The sequence below is a fragment of the Lampris incognitus genome, chromosome 18 (genome assembly GCF_029633865.1).
Source record: "Lampris incognitus isolate fLamInc1 chromosome 18, fLamInc1.hap2, whole genome shotgun sequence".
Taxonomy (NCBI): domain Eukaryota; kingdom Metazoa; phylum Chordata; class Actinopteri; order Lampriformes; family Lampridae; genus Lampris; species Lampris incognitus.
Window position 1 is genome coordinate 40690747 of NC_079228.1, and position 16708 is coordinate 40707454.

Below are 16708 nucleotides of genomic sequence, written 5' to 3' on the forward strand. Positions count from 1 at the left end.
TCCGAGACATGTCCTTTTCACGGTGCAATATCCAACCTCTAATTGTATCCTTTAAAATGGCGCCTCCTGCTGATCTATTACTGCCATTGGAAAACTACATCTCACTACTCCACTGATTTTTCCAAAACGATTCATCAGTTGAACATGCACGAGTTTCCTGAAGATAATGAAAATCAACACCTTTATCTTTGCAATATAAAAAGAGCTTCTCTCTTGGGTAGGTTTCGTATACCCCTGGCATTTACAGAAAAAACAAAGAGGCATCAAAACAAAGAAGAGGAAAAAAGATGACTTGTATAGACTGAACTTAACCTTTTCCTATAGGCTATAGGATTCGCTCATATTAAACATGTCGTATTAACAATTGCACAACATATGCAAAATTATTACATGCACAGCTGTAAGTTTTGAGGTTTCAATTGTTTTTGAATAGCAAACATAATCTAAACTTCATAGTCAAACCTTATCATAACGTTAGTGACGTTTCTTCACCATCATATTTATCAACTTCAGTGTCAACAATACTGAGGTCATGTTTTCGTTTACCTTTACTTTCCATCAGGATGCACTTCTTTACCACCAATAAACGCTCTGACTCCACTGAAGTTGGCAGTCTTGCCCTCCTTTCTTGCCTTCTGCGCCGCTGGCCACAGACAACTCCTTGCTGCTTTGTCACTGGTGTTGAGATCCTCCTTGAAGGTGTATCTTGACTTTTCAGAAAGAAGCTTTGCTTGGCATGCCTCCATGTAAGATCCCTCACTGCTCTTGACGCAGACCTCATGATGATCGGACGTGGTCTCACATTTCTTTCTTCCCTGGGTTTAAATCGATCAAGACGGTGTGCTATGTCAACCGCTGCCGCCACCTCATTCTTCACCGCCTCTGGAATCACTACACTGCAGATATCTCTGACTGGCTTTTACATTTTCAGCAGGATTTTCAGCTACACCATACAGCTGTAGACACCATCTTCGGTTGTATCGCTGTTGTTCATTAACTCTTGATTCCAGTTCTACCATCTTTTTCTTTATCTCCACATTTTCTATTTTCAGCATATCACTTTCCTCCTTTAATTCCATGACATCTCTGCATTGAGTTAAGCACCTCACTCACGTCCTCAGTTTCAGCTGAGTTCTTCTTGATCATTCCTTCGAGTTGATCTGCTCTTTCATTGATTTTTCCAGAGAGGATTTGTATTATGTTATTTTGCACTTAAATCAGGGTTGGTTTGGCAGTTGATGGAGCATTCCTCAACTTTTTGGTAGCATGGCTTTTACTTGGGGTGTTTGGAATGGATTCACATTCCCCTCCAGCTGTGCCTTCTGTTATGTCTTCAGTGCTGATGAACACTCTGACAGATGAGTATATGTCTCTGGTCTTTATTGAACATAGCTTGCAGACCGCCACGTGAACATGGCTATAACCCCCAATCGACGGAACAGCGCTCTGCTTCGAGGCAATTATATATGGGATATAATTTATATATAGTGCCCCCTAACTGATGGGCTCCAAAACTGGTAAGATTAAACCCCCTCCCTTTAAGCTAAGAATACAATAATCTTTTACATAAAAGTAGTGTGTCTCCTTTCTTTCCAGCCTTCTAGTGAGACCAGAGCACATTCTTGTTCTAAAAATGATCTACCTAACAAAATCCTTCAGCCAAGCTGGAGGTGCTCTTTTGCATGTGGAGCTTCACATGGGAAGTGTGACAGGTAAGTTCCTAGGCAAGTCTGACCTTTGTGTCTCTGGTGTTTGTGTCCTCAGGAATGTGTTCAGGTGTCTGTTCTGCTGCTGCTTTTTTTTTAAATTTATTCTGATTTTTCTCCCAATTTGGTGGCAAATTGATCCCTATTTTAATTCAAACACCCCCCCTCGTACTACATGCGTTCGCCAACTGCATCTCTCCGGCCGGCGGTCTTGAAGGAGACGCCTCCCCACTTTGGTGACAAGGCGACTCCAGGCCGAACCACTGCTTTTTCCGACACACCCAGAGACGCATTCATGTGACGAACACAAGCCGACTCCACCCCCCTCCCGAAGACAGCGTTGCCAATTACTGCTGCTTCGTCGAGTCCGGCCATAGTTGTATCTGACAAGACCGAGGCGCGAACCCCGGTCCCCAGTGGGCAACTGCATCGGCAAAAAGCCGATGCTTAGACTGCTACACCACCGCGGACTCTGTTCTGCTTCTGCTTGAGGTTCCAGCAACTCGCCCAGCATCTCTGGAGATGAGCTGGCAGGATCCTCACCCCCGATGTTGGTCTGGTCCCAGCTGTTCTCTGGGTTGGCAGTACTGGTTGTGGTAGTGAAATGTGCTCTTATGTGGTCCACGTGCCTCCTTATGGACTGGCTGTTCACCACGATGATGGTGTATGACACTGGGCCTGTGTCGCTCTTGATGACTGCCGGGATCCACTTCAGCCCGTAGCTGTAGTTCCGTATGAAGACATCGTATCCTGGCAGGAGACTTCGCAGCTTTGCATGTTTATGTTTGTCATGTGAAGATTTCTGTTGTTCTTGTTTTTTCTGGCTCTTTGTTTTGACGTTGGGCAGGGGCAGCTCAAAACGGTGACCTTGGTTTGCGTAACATCAGCATTTCCACCGGTGATAGGCCCGTTGAGGCATGCGGTGTGATGCAGTAGCTGAAGAGAAACTGACGGTCTGGTTTCAATCGTCTCCTCCTTTATTTTCTTCATCCCCACTTTGAACGTCTGGGCGGCCCTTTCAGCTAGTCCATTTGAAGAAGGGTGAAATGGAGCTGATGTTACATGGTGGATGCCATTCTGCTTCATGAATGTCCCAAACTCAGTACTCGTGAAACAGGCCCCGTTGTCTGACACGAGAACCTGTGGCAGTCCATGGGTGCTGAAACTCTGTCTGACCCTCTCGATTGCGGCTTGTGAGGTGGCGGAACTCACAGGGTAAACGTCCATCCACTTTGAATGTGCATCCACGATCAGCAAGGAAGGCCCAGGAATGGGCCTGAATAGTCTTAAGTGGAGTCTACTCCATGGAGTCTCCGGCCACTCCCAAGGGTGTAACGGGGTGTGTGGGGGGGCCTTTCTGCTTTTTTTTTTTTGGATTCCCCTCCCCCACCTTTTCTCCCCAATTATACTTGGCCAATTACCCCACTCTTCCGAGCCGTCCCGGTCATTGCTCCACCTTTTCTGCCAATTCGGGGAGGGCTGCAGACTACCACATGCCTCCTCTGATGCACATGGAGTCGCCAGCCGCTTCTTTTCATGTGGCAGTGAGGAGTTTCACCAGGAGGACGTAGCACGTGGGAAGATCACACTGTGTCCCCCCCCCCCCCCCGAACAGGCGCCCCGACCGACCAGAGGAGGTGTTAGTGCAGTGACAAGGACACATACCCACATCTGGCTTCCCACCCACAGACACGGCCAATTGTGTCTGTAGGGATGCCTGACCAAGCTGGAGATAACACGGGGATTCGAACTGGCGATCCCGCCTTTCTGCTTTTTTGACACTCATCGTACGCCTGTACCTCTTGCTCTATTCCCTGGTCCATGCCTGGCCACTAGATGTATGACCTGGCTAAGTCTTTCAGCCGCAACATGTCAGGGTGCGTCTGGTGAAGTAGCTTCAGGAGGGTGCCTCAGCCTTTGGTTGGAATGATGATTCGGGAGTCCCACAGCACGCGGCACACACACATCTCCATTCTCCGTGAGTGATAGGGACTCAGGTCTGGATCAACGCATGCTGGCCACCCTTTTAGCAGGTATTCGTGCACTTGGGACAAGGTCACATCTTTCGCTGTCCACTTATATATCTGCTCTGTGTGCACCGGCGCATCCTCCATCTGGTCCAACAGCAGAACATGATCAGCCACCTCGGTGTCCTTTCTTGGCTTGTACACAATTTTGTACTCGTACACCCTCAGGAGCAGCGACCACCTCTGGACCCGTGGTGACCCTCTCTGTGGTACTGGCTTTTTTTCATTGAACAGGGCGATCATTGGCTTGTGGTCAGTGTAGATTGTGAAGACTAGCATAGAAATATTCGTGAAATCTCTGAATTCCAAAAATCACTGGTAAACCCTCTTTATCCAACTGTGAATAGCATGCTTCTGCAGGTTTAAGGGTGTGCGCGTAGTGGTTTTTCACTTCCGTCCTCCATTTTGTGTGACAACATGACACCCACGCCGTATGGTGAAGCCTCACATGAGAGAATGAGTTTTTTGAATGAGAATGAGTGCACTAAAACTTTGGCTGACTTTCTCGAGAAGCTGCAAGCAGTAAAGTTTTCAGCGAAGTTTATCATAATAAATTCTGATTCTTCACTTCCCGTGGCGTCAACAAGTGGAAACATGAACAGCACCACTCTTATTGCAATGCACACTGTGGTTGAAGGGGGGATTACACCCTAAAGTGTCAAGTGTGAAGTTTGGATGAATATGTAAAAACACCAATTCGTACTGGTGAGTAATGTTTCATTTGCAATGTGGCAGCTAGAATAAGTTCCAGTTGCACTGGCACCAACATTACTGAAAGATATAGCTATTGCTGCATAAATGAACTCTATTATCTTGTTATAGTTAACTGTATATCACTGCAGCAAAGTGCATTATTCGGGCATATTCAGTGGTGTAACGGGGAAACCGGACATGCTTGTCATCATAATAGAAGATTGTGGTGTTTTTGCAACGTTAGCGTAGATGACTGTGATGTTTATTGCAACTTCGGCAGTATCTGCTGCCTTACATTCGAAACTCAGCTCCGCTCGCTCAAAGGAGCTGCTCGTCTTCAAATGCACGTTGATTGGTTACGCGTCATGAGTAATAACCTATCAGATAGTGCTGTGGGTGGGACGTTGCTCGAAAGCAGAGCGGTGCCTACAGAGAGAGGTGGCTGCATCAGCCAAAGTAGCTCATTTTTAAAATTATTTTATTAGCAATCAGATAAAACAAAAAAGATTCCAATCATCATGAAAATACTGAATGTCAAATCCGATAATCGGTCAACCCCTAGTCCTTGTGCTTTACAAAAAAGTGTGCAACAGGGAAACCAACTGTTGAGGCTGACCTGAAGCTTTTCATAAATATCGAACCGAAAGAATATATAAAGCTCTCATTGTTCTCAGAAACATGCAGCACTGTGTGATTCAGATGTTGATTTAAGTGGTTACCACCTAAAGGTGTGTGTTTGTGCATCTGTGCCTGTCTGTGTCTTCATGTAGGATCCACACCGGTGACCGGCCGTACAAGTGTGTCCATCCTGGCTGTGAGAAGGCATTCACTCAGCTCTCCAACCTCCAGGTAAACACACTCATCTGTCAAGTAAACACCAACGCTTGACCCGCATGTTTCTTCAACGGCCACAGGTCAGTTCCTTGCAACCATTATTGTGTCTGTCAAACAGGTAAAGTGTTGTGTTGATGTTTCTTAAGCAACATCACAAAACTGCTTACATATTGTTAGGTTGCTCTCGATAATAGCATTGGCTGAATTCCATCCATCCGTCCATTATCCAAACCGCTTATCCTGCTCTCAGGGTCGCGGGGATGCTGGAGCCTATCCCAGCAGTCACTGGACGGCAGGCGGGGAGACACCCTGGACAGGCTGCCAGGCCATCACAGGGCTATATGAATTCCACAAATTTTAAGTGTTTACCTCTCGTCTCTTGTTTTTAAGTAACGGTCTCCTCAGACTGCACCATATCAGTCTGATAATGGCCCAGTCTGACAGACATGGGCTGTTGGATACAAAAATGAGCGCCAGGGAAAGAAAACAGTCGTTTTAGCCCTTGTAGTGTGACATGGTGGAAGACGACTAATACAACATCAGGGATAAATCTGCCCCATAATGTACAGTGCTGCTTGAAAGTATGTGAACCCCTTGAGCAGTTTAGATGTTTCTGTTGTTTTACCATGATTTTCTTATTCTATCATCACCAGCTTTTATGTATAAAATGTCAGATATATGTTTATCAGTTGCATGTACTTGTTTAGTGGGACTTGTTTAAGTAGCCCAAAAACTACATGAAACATGGAATTAGTGTATGTGCAAAAGTAAGTGAACCCCCAGCTGCATTGGTTAAGTCAAGCAGGTAACAGACTCGGGTGAAACACATTTGGGTGCTTAATTAATCATTTAAGCAGACCAATGAAATGAGACATCCTTGGGAAAGGGTTTGGCCTGCACTAATTAAAAGAGAGAGGAAACCAACCAAACCACTGTGGTCCCATACAAATCAACAATGCTGAGAGCAAAGGAGATATCCGAGGACATGAAGAAGAGGGTAGTGATAGCCCATCAGTCTGGGGAGGGATATAAGACCATCTCCAAGAGATTCCAGCTCCATCCATCCACTGTAAGACAAATAATTTACAAATGGAGGGCCTTCAACATGACAGCAACTCTGCCTAGAAGTGGACGCCCATCAGAACTATCACCCAGAAGCACCAGAAAAATAATAAATCAGGTAAAGGCCAACCCACACATCACCTCTAGAGAGTTGCAGACCTCTCTGGTAGCATCTGGGACAAATGTGCATGCGTCTACAATCAGACGGAAATTGAATAGCCATGACATTCATGGGAGGGTTGCTAGAAGGAAGCCTCTGCTCTCAAAAAAGAACAAAGCTGCCCGTTTCAACTTTGCCAGAGAGCACTAGGACAAACCAAAGGCCTTCTGGAAGTCCATTCTCTGAACAGACGAGTCCAAAATAGAATTATTTGGTCACAATCGAAACCAATATGTTTGGAGAAAAGCCAACACTGCATATGAAGAAAAGAACCTCCTCCCAACAGTGAAGCATGGTGGTGGAAATGTGAAGGTCTGGGGCTGCTTTTCTGCTTCTGGACCTGGACGACTCCATATTATCCAAGGAACCATGAATTCTGCGGCATATCAACAAATTCTTGAACAGAATCTCCTGCCATCAGTCAGGGAGTTGAAGCTGGGACGAAAATGGATTATGCAACAAGACAGTGACCCAAAGCATTCCAGCAAAACTACAAAGGAATGGCTTCAGAGAAAGAGGATTCGTACTCTGGATAGGCCCAGTCAAAGTCCGGATCTTAATCCAATTGAAATGTTGTGGCGAGACCTTAAGAAGTTGGTACATACCAGATGTCCCTCCAACCTCTCTCAACTGGCTGAGTTCTGCAAGGAGGAGTGGGCAAAAAGCCCCATAAGCAGATGTGAGAGACCGGTTAGTGGTTACAGAAGATGTTTGGTTGAAGTAATGGCTGCAAAAGGAGGAGCCACAAGCTACTAATACAAGGGTTCACATACTTTTGCACATGTTAAATTTTCAGTTTTTGTGAAATAAACTACCTTTGTTGAATTAAATAATGAAAATATATCTCTTTTTGTGTGTGTGTCCATTATTTGGAAGGTGTGCTTTACAAATTGGGATTTGGATGTATGTGTAATGAGCTTATTTTAATGTTTTTTACAAAAACAGTGACCATGTCTGGAGGGTTCACAAACTTTCAAGCAGCACTGTATATGCCTTCTCTCCTAGCATCCACCTTTAAAAAGGAATTAATCTCCCAATCAACTGCACCTGATATAATTTTAAGAGTATTTCAACTGAACATTAACTCAGTTTTCAACCTCTCTCCCCACCAGTCTCATCGCCGGCAGCACAACAAAGACAAACCGTACAAGTGCCACAACTGTAACCGGGGTTACACGGATGCCACCAGCCTGGAGGTGCATCTGTCCACACACACCGTCAAACACGCCAAGCTGTTCTCCTGTGGCCTCTGCAACCGATCTTACACCTCGGTAGGCCCTCGCACCTGTCTGTCAGACCAGTCAGTCAGTCAGTTGCCTCTTAAGTGCCCTCGCACAGAAATTAGATTAATTGAATGGACAGAAAGTTAGAACATGGTGAGTAGTTGGCGTTGACAACCATGTTGGTCCATATTACACTGTGGCTAACTGCAGCGGGTTTGGACGTGGTGTCTTATCTTGCCGGATTAGCAGAGAAGGTTTAGAAGGGAGAAAGTTGACGAGAATCACAAACATAGTAAACATATGCGTTTTTGTTCGTAGTAATTGAAAAATTAATGCTTTACAAGTGTCAAAATCCATGTTGCTTTTCATCAATTAATATTTTTCATTCATTACAATTCATTACAATTCATAAAGGCCTTAAGTTTATAAAATTTCTTGATAAATGTTGTGGTTTGATCTGATGAATGAGCAGTTTTCCCCCATTGATCTGTTGGTATAACCCGAGCCTACATCCCCACCTCATGTCCTGAAGTCAGACACTTTATCTCTTACCAGGTAGGGCCAAGATCAACTACAGCCATGTTGGAAGTACTAATGTTAATCACTTCCATGAATCATATTGATCAGTGACAGCCTGCTTATGCTGCAGAGCTCTAAATCATCCTGGACCGTGCTTTCCAAGAATTCTGACTGCGTGCAGCCCAGAACTGAACTGAGTTAAACAGCATCTCCTTGAAAATGATGCAGTAAATGTGAAGAGGATGTTCTCAACTATTCAGATCACTCATAGATGGTGTCTACACTTGCCAAATGAAGGCAGGTCTGAAAGTCTGTGTATTGTGAAATTACACAATACTGAACAATTTCTCTCTCCTTTATCCCTTCTCCACTACTCACTGTTTTTCTCTTCTGTCTTCTAGGAGACCTACCTGATGAAACACATGAGGAAGCACAACCCTGACCCACTGACAGTAGCAGCAGCAGTAGCCGCACAGCAGGCCCAAGGCCACACCCCTGGAGGAGGTAGGGGGCGGGGCCGTGGCCGGGGGAGAGGAGGCGGTGCTGGTGGGGTTGCGGGCAGAGCGACCCAGGTTCCCAACCAGCCAAATCCAAACAACCCCAACTCGGGTCCGCCGGGCAGCTACCAGCCCCCCCAGCAACCCACGGAAGCCGTGGTTCCGTGCCCATTCGACCTTCACCAGTACAAGACGGTGGCGACTGGTGAGATTCAGTACAAACCGGCCAGTGTGGCAGACCTGTCGGTGGCCCACAAGGACCTCTGCCTCACCGTCTCCACTTCCGCCATTCAGGTGGAGCACATGAACTCGTAGGCCCTCGCCGCCCTGCCTGTCAGAGGAATCTAAGACTGTCTCTGCACATTGCTGAAATGTCCGTCTTGCCGAGTCATCCAGTGTTGTATTCAGTGCTGTTCTCTCATTTTTTCTTGATGAGTTAAAATGTTGACGCCAGTGGGGCGGGAACATTTGAGGAGTTTCCCGTTCAACTGGTTTGTTGCATTTTCTGGAAAGTGGCGCTATTTTTGACACCAGTGGAGGGATTTTTCTCATCCAAGTTAACATCACTTGATTGAGGAGAGCCTTTTTGGAAATGAGTATGAATTTTCCTCATTTCGTGTCACTTTTTCTTCCTTGTTTTTAGGAAATAAGATTATAAAGTGGAATATGAGATGGAATGACTCGTTCGGACGGGTAGTTTTTTCAGTGTGCTGCCTGATTCCTGAGCCCATGTTCACCAAGCATCTCTCAGTTGAAACGCTGATCTGGGACACCGATATGCATAAAAAAACCCTGCTCCTCATCCCTAAAAAACAGCCTGAAACCAATTTCCACCATCAACACCCATCTCCTCACAGCCACTCTACTGTAAATTGTCCTCATCTTATTGGTGTCATTTGGCATTTTGGGAGTCAAGCTCAGCTGGGCCGAAGTCAGGCTTTAACATAAGAATCTATCAAACTTCAGCTAGATCACATCAAAAACCATCAAATCTATAAACCACAGACGTTTTGTTTTTTAATTGCAACAAAGGTGATGAGCTCACCGACTTGCCCTTTTGTTGCCATTAAATTTGCATTAGCGAATGTCGGTTCTGTTCTCCACCACAGCCTTCCCCAGCTTCAGCTTGGCTACATGCCCCTGCATGTTATCCTGGTCCAGACTGCCGTGTCTCCAGGAACCAGATGAGGTGGTGTTGGGCTCTCCGTCTTGCACCACTGTGTGTGAAGGATCAACTTAGTGTGAAGATGCTATTCTGGAATCGTGGTCCTGCATACTGATCCTAAACTAGTGGTCCCCCCTGGAGAAACTCCATTAATAAGGCCCTTGAGCCACCTCTTCTCCCCTCCCCATCACCTCCTGTACAGCCGGCATCAACTGAGGACACGGGTGGCACACAAGTCGTTGAATGAGAGACTAACAGGTTTCTTTTTAGGTGCCAAAAACAACAACAACAATAATAATAATAGAAGCAGAGAGTGGGGGAGTCGACAGCTTCACTTAACTGTTATCATGCGCTTCCTCCACATTGTACATCAAGACTTCAGCCATGTTTATAGTTAAGTATTTTATATTTCATGACAATTCTCGGTATTTTTTGGGGGCTTTTATTTTTTTATAAACTGTCTATAGAAACCCAGTATAGGTTTCAGTGGTTGGAGGTTCTGAAGCAGGGGAGTTGGGGGGCATGTGTTGTTTTCTAATCGAAATTCTTCTCATCTGTAACTGAGGGAGGTTGACGAGAAACCACCAAGGGGAGAGGAATGACCCTGATCGTGTTCATGAGGATCTTCTCCGCCATTCAGGAGAGAGGACGAGTGACCGAATGAGGGAAGGCTTAAGAGATTCAGACTTAGCAGGGGTTGAAACAGGAAGCCAGTGGATTGCATGAAGCTGAATGTGAGGGGGGTTGTGTGGGGGGGTTACACTTGGGACTAAATACTTTTAAAGGGTAAAAACAGCCTCCGAGGGGCACTGTCGAGTTATGGTGGACAACAGGAGATTGGATGTTTTAGAAACTGACCCAGTCAAAGCCAGAGAAGAGGCCATCAAGAAAAAAGGGAAGAGGAGGAGGACCACAAGGATTGTGGGTCATGGTTGAAGTGTTTCCTCATTTTTCCAGATGCACCGCCATTTTGGACGTCGTTCTACCTTTGCAGGAGTCATCAGAGATGAGGTGGGGGAGGTGCCAGGGAGAGAGGAGGTGAGGAAGCGTTTTGTGATGGAGCCTTCAGTGAAAGCCAGGTGGGTTTAAGAATGCACTAAGTGGAGGAAGGAGGCCCGAGGAGAGCTAAAGGGGATGAGGGGGGGGGGGTTCGATGTAAAGAAAGCACTTATTGAAGTTTGTTCATCCCTCTTAAGTTTTTCATCATTGTACCTTTTTGTTATTGTTTTTTTATATATCATAAGTATTTTTCTACCAACAGAGGAAAGTGAACGACTGGGAGGGGAGAAGGGAGACTGTGTGGTTGTGAATGGGGGAGGAGCGGGGGAGAGAGCGCCCCAGCAGAGCAGGTGTTCTGTTGTCATTATTAATGTTGATGTTCTTCAAAAAAAGACCGTTTTCTGTACACCGCCTCTGGTGGCGGGGAGTAATAAGGAAATAATGATGGAGTGACATAAAATGGCTGACTGGTACTGTTATCGATTTTGATTTGTTTGTTGGATTTTTTTTTTAACTTTTCATACAAACTATTATTACTTTTTTATTATAACTGTATGCAAATGTTATCCACATTATCAGTCTGAGGCATTGTTGTATTGCGGTATGCTGTACATAAACTAGATAGACTTGTTTTCATGAGAAAAGGGAAGCATTGGCCTCTGTAAAGCATATATTACCCAAAAGAAAGTTACCATTACCACACTTCTGTTCCGCTTCCAGGTTGCCGTTAGTTACGTTGCCAACAAAGCATCTAAATTCTGAGAGCACCGCAGGATGAAAACGCAGTGGAACAGCGCCACCCTGCATACAGACGTGCTTCACGGGGCTCCTAGGCACCTCTGCGAAGTCGGGAAAATGACGAGATGATTTTGCCCGTTTTCAGTTCTCGGAAAAGTTTGAACACAAAGTACGCAAAACTATTGTTCAGCTAAGACACACACACACACACACACACACACACACACACACACACCCTTCATATGGTTGCAGAGCCCACCGTCGCGCTGAACTCTGTTGTACTGAGATATAATCCAACAGGGAATACGATGGCCCAGGAAAATTCCAGGTTTTTTTTTTTTTTCAAAAACCAATGTTTGTAGTTTTTGCCATCGTTCATATAGGTTAGAATACTGTCTTACTCACTGGACAGAGCGCCGCCGCTGGAAAGCTGAGTCCAGCGGCGAGTTGTGGCGCAGCTGAACACGAGCATCAGATATGTTTCAGCACGTCCAGTTTAACCCGTGTATCTAAAGCACACATTTGGAAAGGAAGATGCAAGTTAGAAGTCTTTACCCAAAATGTGCAGTGTTGGTAACATGATCCATCACATGGCTGATCTGCTTCCCGGCTCAGCCTGCAGGACTCAGCAGCCTGTGCTTACCGTAGGCGGCAGCACCATCCGTAAACCAGCCAGCCAGCACCGCAGAGAAGACAGTCATGGACACAGTCTGACTGACACACTAGGGGGGGTTGTTGTTTAAGGGACACGTTTAAGACTCCAGTTCACTTGTCCCATAAGACACCGGTGTAAAGTGGAGTCCAGCGGTGGTCCCCTGTCCAAAATTAAGCTGCTGAATGCCCGGTCATTATAAAACTGGTGGCGCTGATAAATGTCTACCAAGTAACAGAAGTGAATTTTCCAGGGTCTTACACAGACCCTGGAAGATCTCATCTTTAGGACCCCCCCCCCCCCCCGCAATGTATTTACTTCAATAACAAGATGATATTTGCTTCATATTGGATTGTAAATGGAAATTCTCATTATTTTGCCAATTCAGCCAAAGCTGGGCCCGGTTGAAGCTGGCTTTGCTTTAAACCCGATGTGCTTGGCCTTACACGGGTCAACAGAAGTCAGTGGACATTTAACTGGAAACCCTGTCCGGAAGGATCGACCCACACTGTCTCCTACGGGCAGTTAAAGTGTTTCACAGACATCTCGGACCTGCGCTCTTCCTCAGGGACTGGGCTCCCGGTGAAACGCAGCCGCATGCAAACCCTCGCCAGTCGATCCCGGAGCGTGCCACACCCACGTGAGGCGAAGACCACGCTGTAGTGCAGGGGGCCTGGTACACTGCCACCGTGTTCTGGTTTTGTTATCTCGCGACCCAATCAGAATGCCCCGTTCTCAAGCAAGCCGTGCTGTCGGCCGGCTCTCTTAATGTGTACTCCTTCCTGTAGTTCATTATGTGTCTTTTTATGACAGATAACACAAGTTCTCAATATTCTTGTTAATGTTATTACTGTTCCTGCTGATGATAATACAGTTGTTAACTTCCCTCCTATGCTACACTTGCATACTGTATACACGGTTACACTTTTTGCTCATCTGAATAGACTGTTTCCTCCTGTAAGGAAAATAAAGTTTGGCAAACAGGTGAAGATGAACAACTGCGCTGAGTTCTTTTTGATGAACGCATCGTTTTCTACGTATCTCCATTTCTCCAGGGCTCTGAAACGTTCAGAGCAAAGATGAAAACTGACAGGAAATGAGGCAAGACTTGAGTTGAGAAGCGCTAAGAATCGACTCATTTTGAAGAAAATGAAGGATTCCTGTTGCACATGCAAGGCGGCACGGTGGGGCAGTGGGTAGCGCGGTGGCCTCACAGCAAGAAGGTCCTGGGTTCGAGCCCCGGGGTAGTCCAACCTTGGGGCTGGTCCCGGGTCGTCCTCTGTGTGGAGTTTGCATGTTCTGCCCGTGTCTGCGTGGGTTTCCTCCCACAGTCCAGAGACATGTAGGTCAGGTGACTCACCGAGCTAACGTCCCTAGGTATGAATATGTGTGTGTGGGCCCCGTGTGATGGCCTGGCGGCCTGTCCAGGGTGTCTTCCCGCCTGCCGCCCAGTGACTGCTGGGATAGGCTCCAGCATCCCAGACAGCCGGAGAAGCGAGCGGTTCAGATAATGGGTGGATGGGTGGACGCCAGCTGATTTGAGGGCCGAGTGGTTGTGCAGCTCGACACAAACACAAACTCTGTTTGTATCGTGTGTGTTGTTTAATAGCGGCCTGCCATGGGATTGTTTGAAGAGCGTTTACCTGTGGTTGCAGGAGACAAGCCGTCATCCTGGAGGAAAGAACAAAGATCAAGGTTCTCGGGTGTACCTAGACGTCCTGTTTAGTGTAGCGGGTAAAGATATGTTTTGTGGCTGGAGGTCTGAGCTGCACTTTAAAAGAGCGGTAAAGGGGATTTATTGTATGGGCTCGTTGTGTAAGCCAGTGCGTTTTGCTAGGGGGGAGGAAGGGGTGAAGGGGTGCTACCAGGGAGCACCGGGAAGTGAGGCCACAGTGGGTCCACAGGGCAGGAATGTCCCATGAGAAAGTGTTGTGTGCTTGTGAATAGAAGAGAAAAAAATGTTGCCTCACTTTTCCAGAGGGGGGCGTAGCAGCCACTTTAAAGTGGCAGACATGTATGCTCATAAAATACACAAGTATGCTAATCAATTATACTTGCATTATATGCAAATTACAATTCTGCTCATAAATTGTAGTAATAGTCATAATAGACACGCGCGCCTCCTTACGACACACATTTACACGCCCATGCCGGTTTGTAATGACCTCTGACACCTGGCTGTGGCTGCCCCACCTAATGCCAGCTGCCCCGCTCCCCATCAAGTCAAGTCCGTTTTATTTGTGTAGCCCAACATCACAAATTACAAATTTGCCTCAGCGGGCTTAACGGCAACACAGCATCCTGTCCTGAGACCCTCGGATAAGGAGCACCTCCCTAAACCCTGGAGCAGGGAGGAACAGCAGGAAGAACCCTCAGGGAGAGCACCAGAGGAGGAGCTCTCTCCCAAGGCGCACAACGTGACGTCATGTTGTGTTCACACAACTTACACGATACAGCGCTGAAGGAGGATAACGCCATTATGATGGAATTGTAACCGGTTACTTTGTTGCCCGGTGCGGGATTCGAGATACGGGGTGTACTGCACCACAAGGCGACGTCACTAACCGCTCGGCTAAAGGGTCAGACCCATTAGCTAGCTAGGGGGCTAACGGGTCTTATTAGTAGTTTACACAATTATGATGGAATGATAACATTTATGAAGCACATGACGCGCAGGATGCCAAGCAGTGTCCAGACGCATGTCCAAAAAAACCCAAACAAAACTATGGATTTATAAGAGCTATAACAAGAACATGTGATGAGGGGGAGGCCAAGCAGCGTCCAGGAGGCGACCACCATCACCACGGAGACCTGGGAGGAGAACCGACTGCACGTGCACACAAGGGAGACTCACGTGACACCATCCACACACACACACACACACACACACACACACACACAAGACGAGAAGGGAGAAGACGTCATTCAGAGAGAGGAGAGACGAGACACGTGAGAGAAGAGAACAGTTTGCAATAGTCATAATCAATTAAGTCACCAATTAGCCATCCATAATCCATGCGCTATAATGTCGTCGGCAGAACAATGGTTATTCACAGACTCATTCATTCATGGACTCACAGCGACTGTCAGTGGGCTTCCGGCAAGATGGCGGACTGAGCGGATGTACTTGCTAGAGCGTATGCTAAAGCGCTTCAGTAGTGTTGTAACGTACACACACACACACGTTAGCCCTCGGCCCGCGGGTCGGACCCTCTAGTCGAGTGGTTAGCGATGCCGCCCGCGGCGCAGGAGATACGGGTTCGCGTCCCGGCCGCCTTAACGTTACACTACCCCCTCCCCTCCCTTCTCGGGAAGCGGGGGGAGAGCACCAGCTCCCAAACGCCTCCCATGGCCTCACGGTCTCGCCATCCCACTCCTGACACCAATGCAGCGAATTCAGGGGGGCAGCCGGGAACCGCCACAGCTGGGACGCGAACCCGTGTCTCCCGCACCGCGGGCGACAACGTTAACCAGTCGACTAAAGGGTCCGACCCGCTAAGCCAAGGGACACCGAGCCTATTCATCAGTGATCGTTACAGTATTATATAAAGATTTTTTTTCTCCCCTCACAGGAGTTTTGGATTACGAGTCTAAAAATGCCAAACAAAGAAAAGGAAGTGAAATCTAGGGGAAAAAGATACAACATATGACGACAAACACCGCGGCTAGCGACAAGGCTACGCGAAAGAGGCCACCAATGCCGGGCCCGGGGGCGTCCGGGGGGCGTCCGGGTGGCGGAGCGGTCTATTCCGCCGCCTACCAACACAGGGATCACCGGTTCGAATACCCGTGTCACCTTCGGCTTGGTCGGGGGAGCCGGATGTGGGTAAGAGTGGGGCAACTGGCCGAGTACAGTCGTGGAGAAAAATGGTGAAAATTCCCCCTTCAGGAGCAGTGGTGGATCTAGAGGATTTTTTCCTGGGGTGGCAAGACTGTGTCCCAGAGGTGGCAGCTGCCACCCCTTGCCACCCTGTACATCCGCCCCTGTTCAGGAGTAGGGTTGGTGCCCGCCCACTGATCTGAGGGCTCCCATATTGGGGTATGGGTAAGGCCAAATGAAGAGTCTGCAACTGAGTCTGTCCTGACTGCAATAAACCCCCTGGGCACCAGGTTTGATGAAGAAGAAGAAGAAGAAGAAGAAGAAGAAGAAGAAGAAGAAGACGAGAAAAGCTGGGAGGTATCGATGCTCAGATGAAGGAGAAGATGGTTTGGCGGCCTGGCTACAGCACTGCCTCAGAAGAGAAGGTGGCAGCTCTGGAAAAAGAGAACAGCGGTCTTAAAGAAAGAGAGGGCGAACATGAAGGCGCAGCAGGCGGGGGAATCTGGGAATGAAAGGCAGGAAAGAAACGGTAAATGAAAGCACAAGGGAGGAGGTGATTAACCTACTCAAGAAGGTCGCACCGCAATGGGTGCAGAAGATGGATGAGATGGTA

At 47.3% G+C, this 16708-nt stretch overlaps 1 protein-coding gene across 3 annotated transcripts in view; it reads left to right on the top strand.

The window, feature by feature from the left end:
* znf384a (zinc finger protein 384 a) overlaps positions 1-10604 on the top strand; it is a 34939-nt gene extending 24335 nt beyond the window's left edge. For all 3 annotated transcript variants that reach the window (XM_056298157.1, XM_056298156.1, XM_056298158.1), the window contains 3 exons: positions 5197-5275; positions 7595-7753; positions 8626-10604. In XM_056298157.1, coding sequence (XP_056154132.1) covers positions 5197-5275; positions 7595-7753; positions 8626-9036 — 649 coding nt within the window. In that variant the 3' untranslated portion in view covers positions 9037-10604. The remainder of the gene's footprint in view (positions 1-5196; positions 5276-7594; positions 7754-8625) is intronic.
* The last annotated feature ends 6104 nt before the right edge of the window (positions 10605-16708 follow it).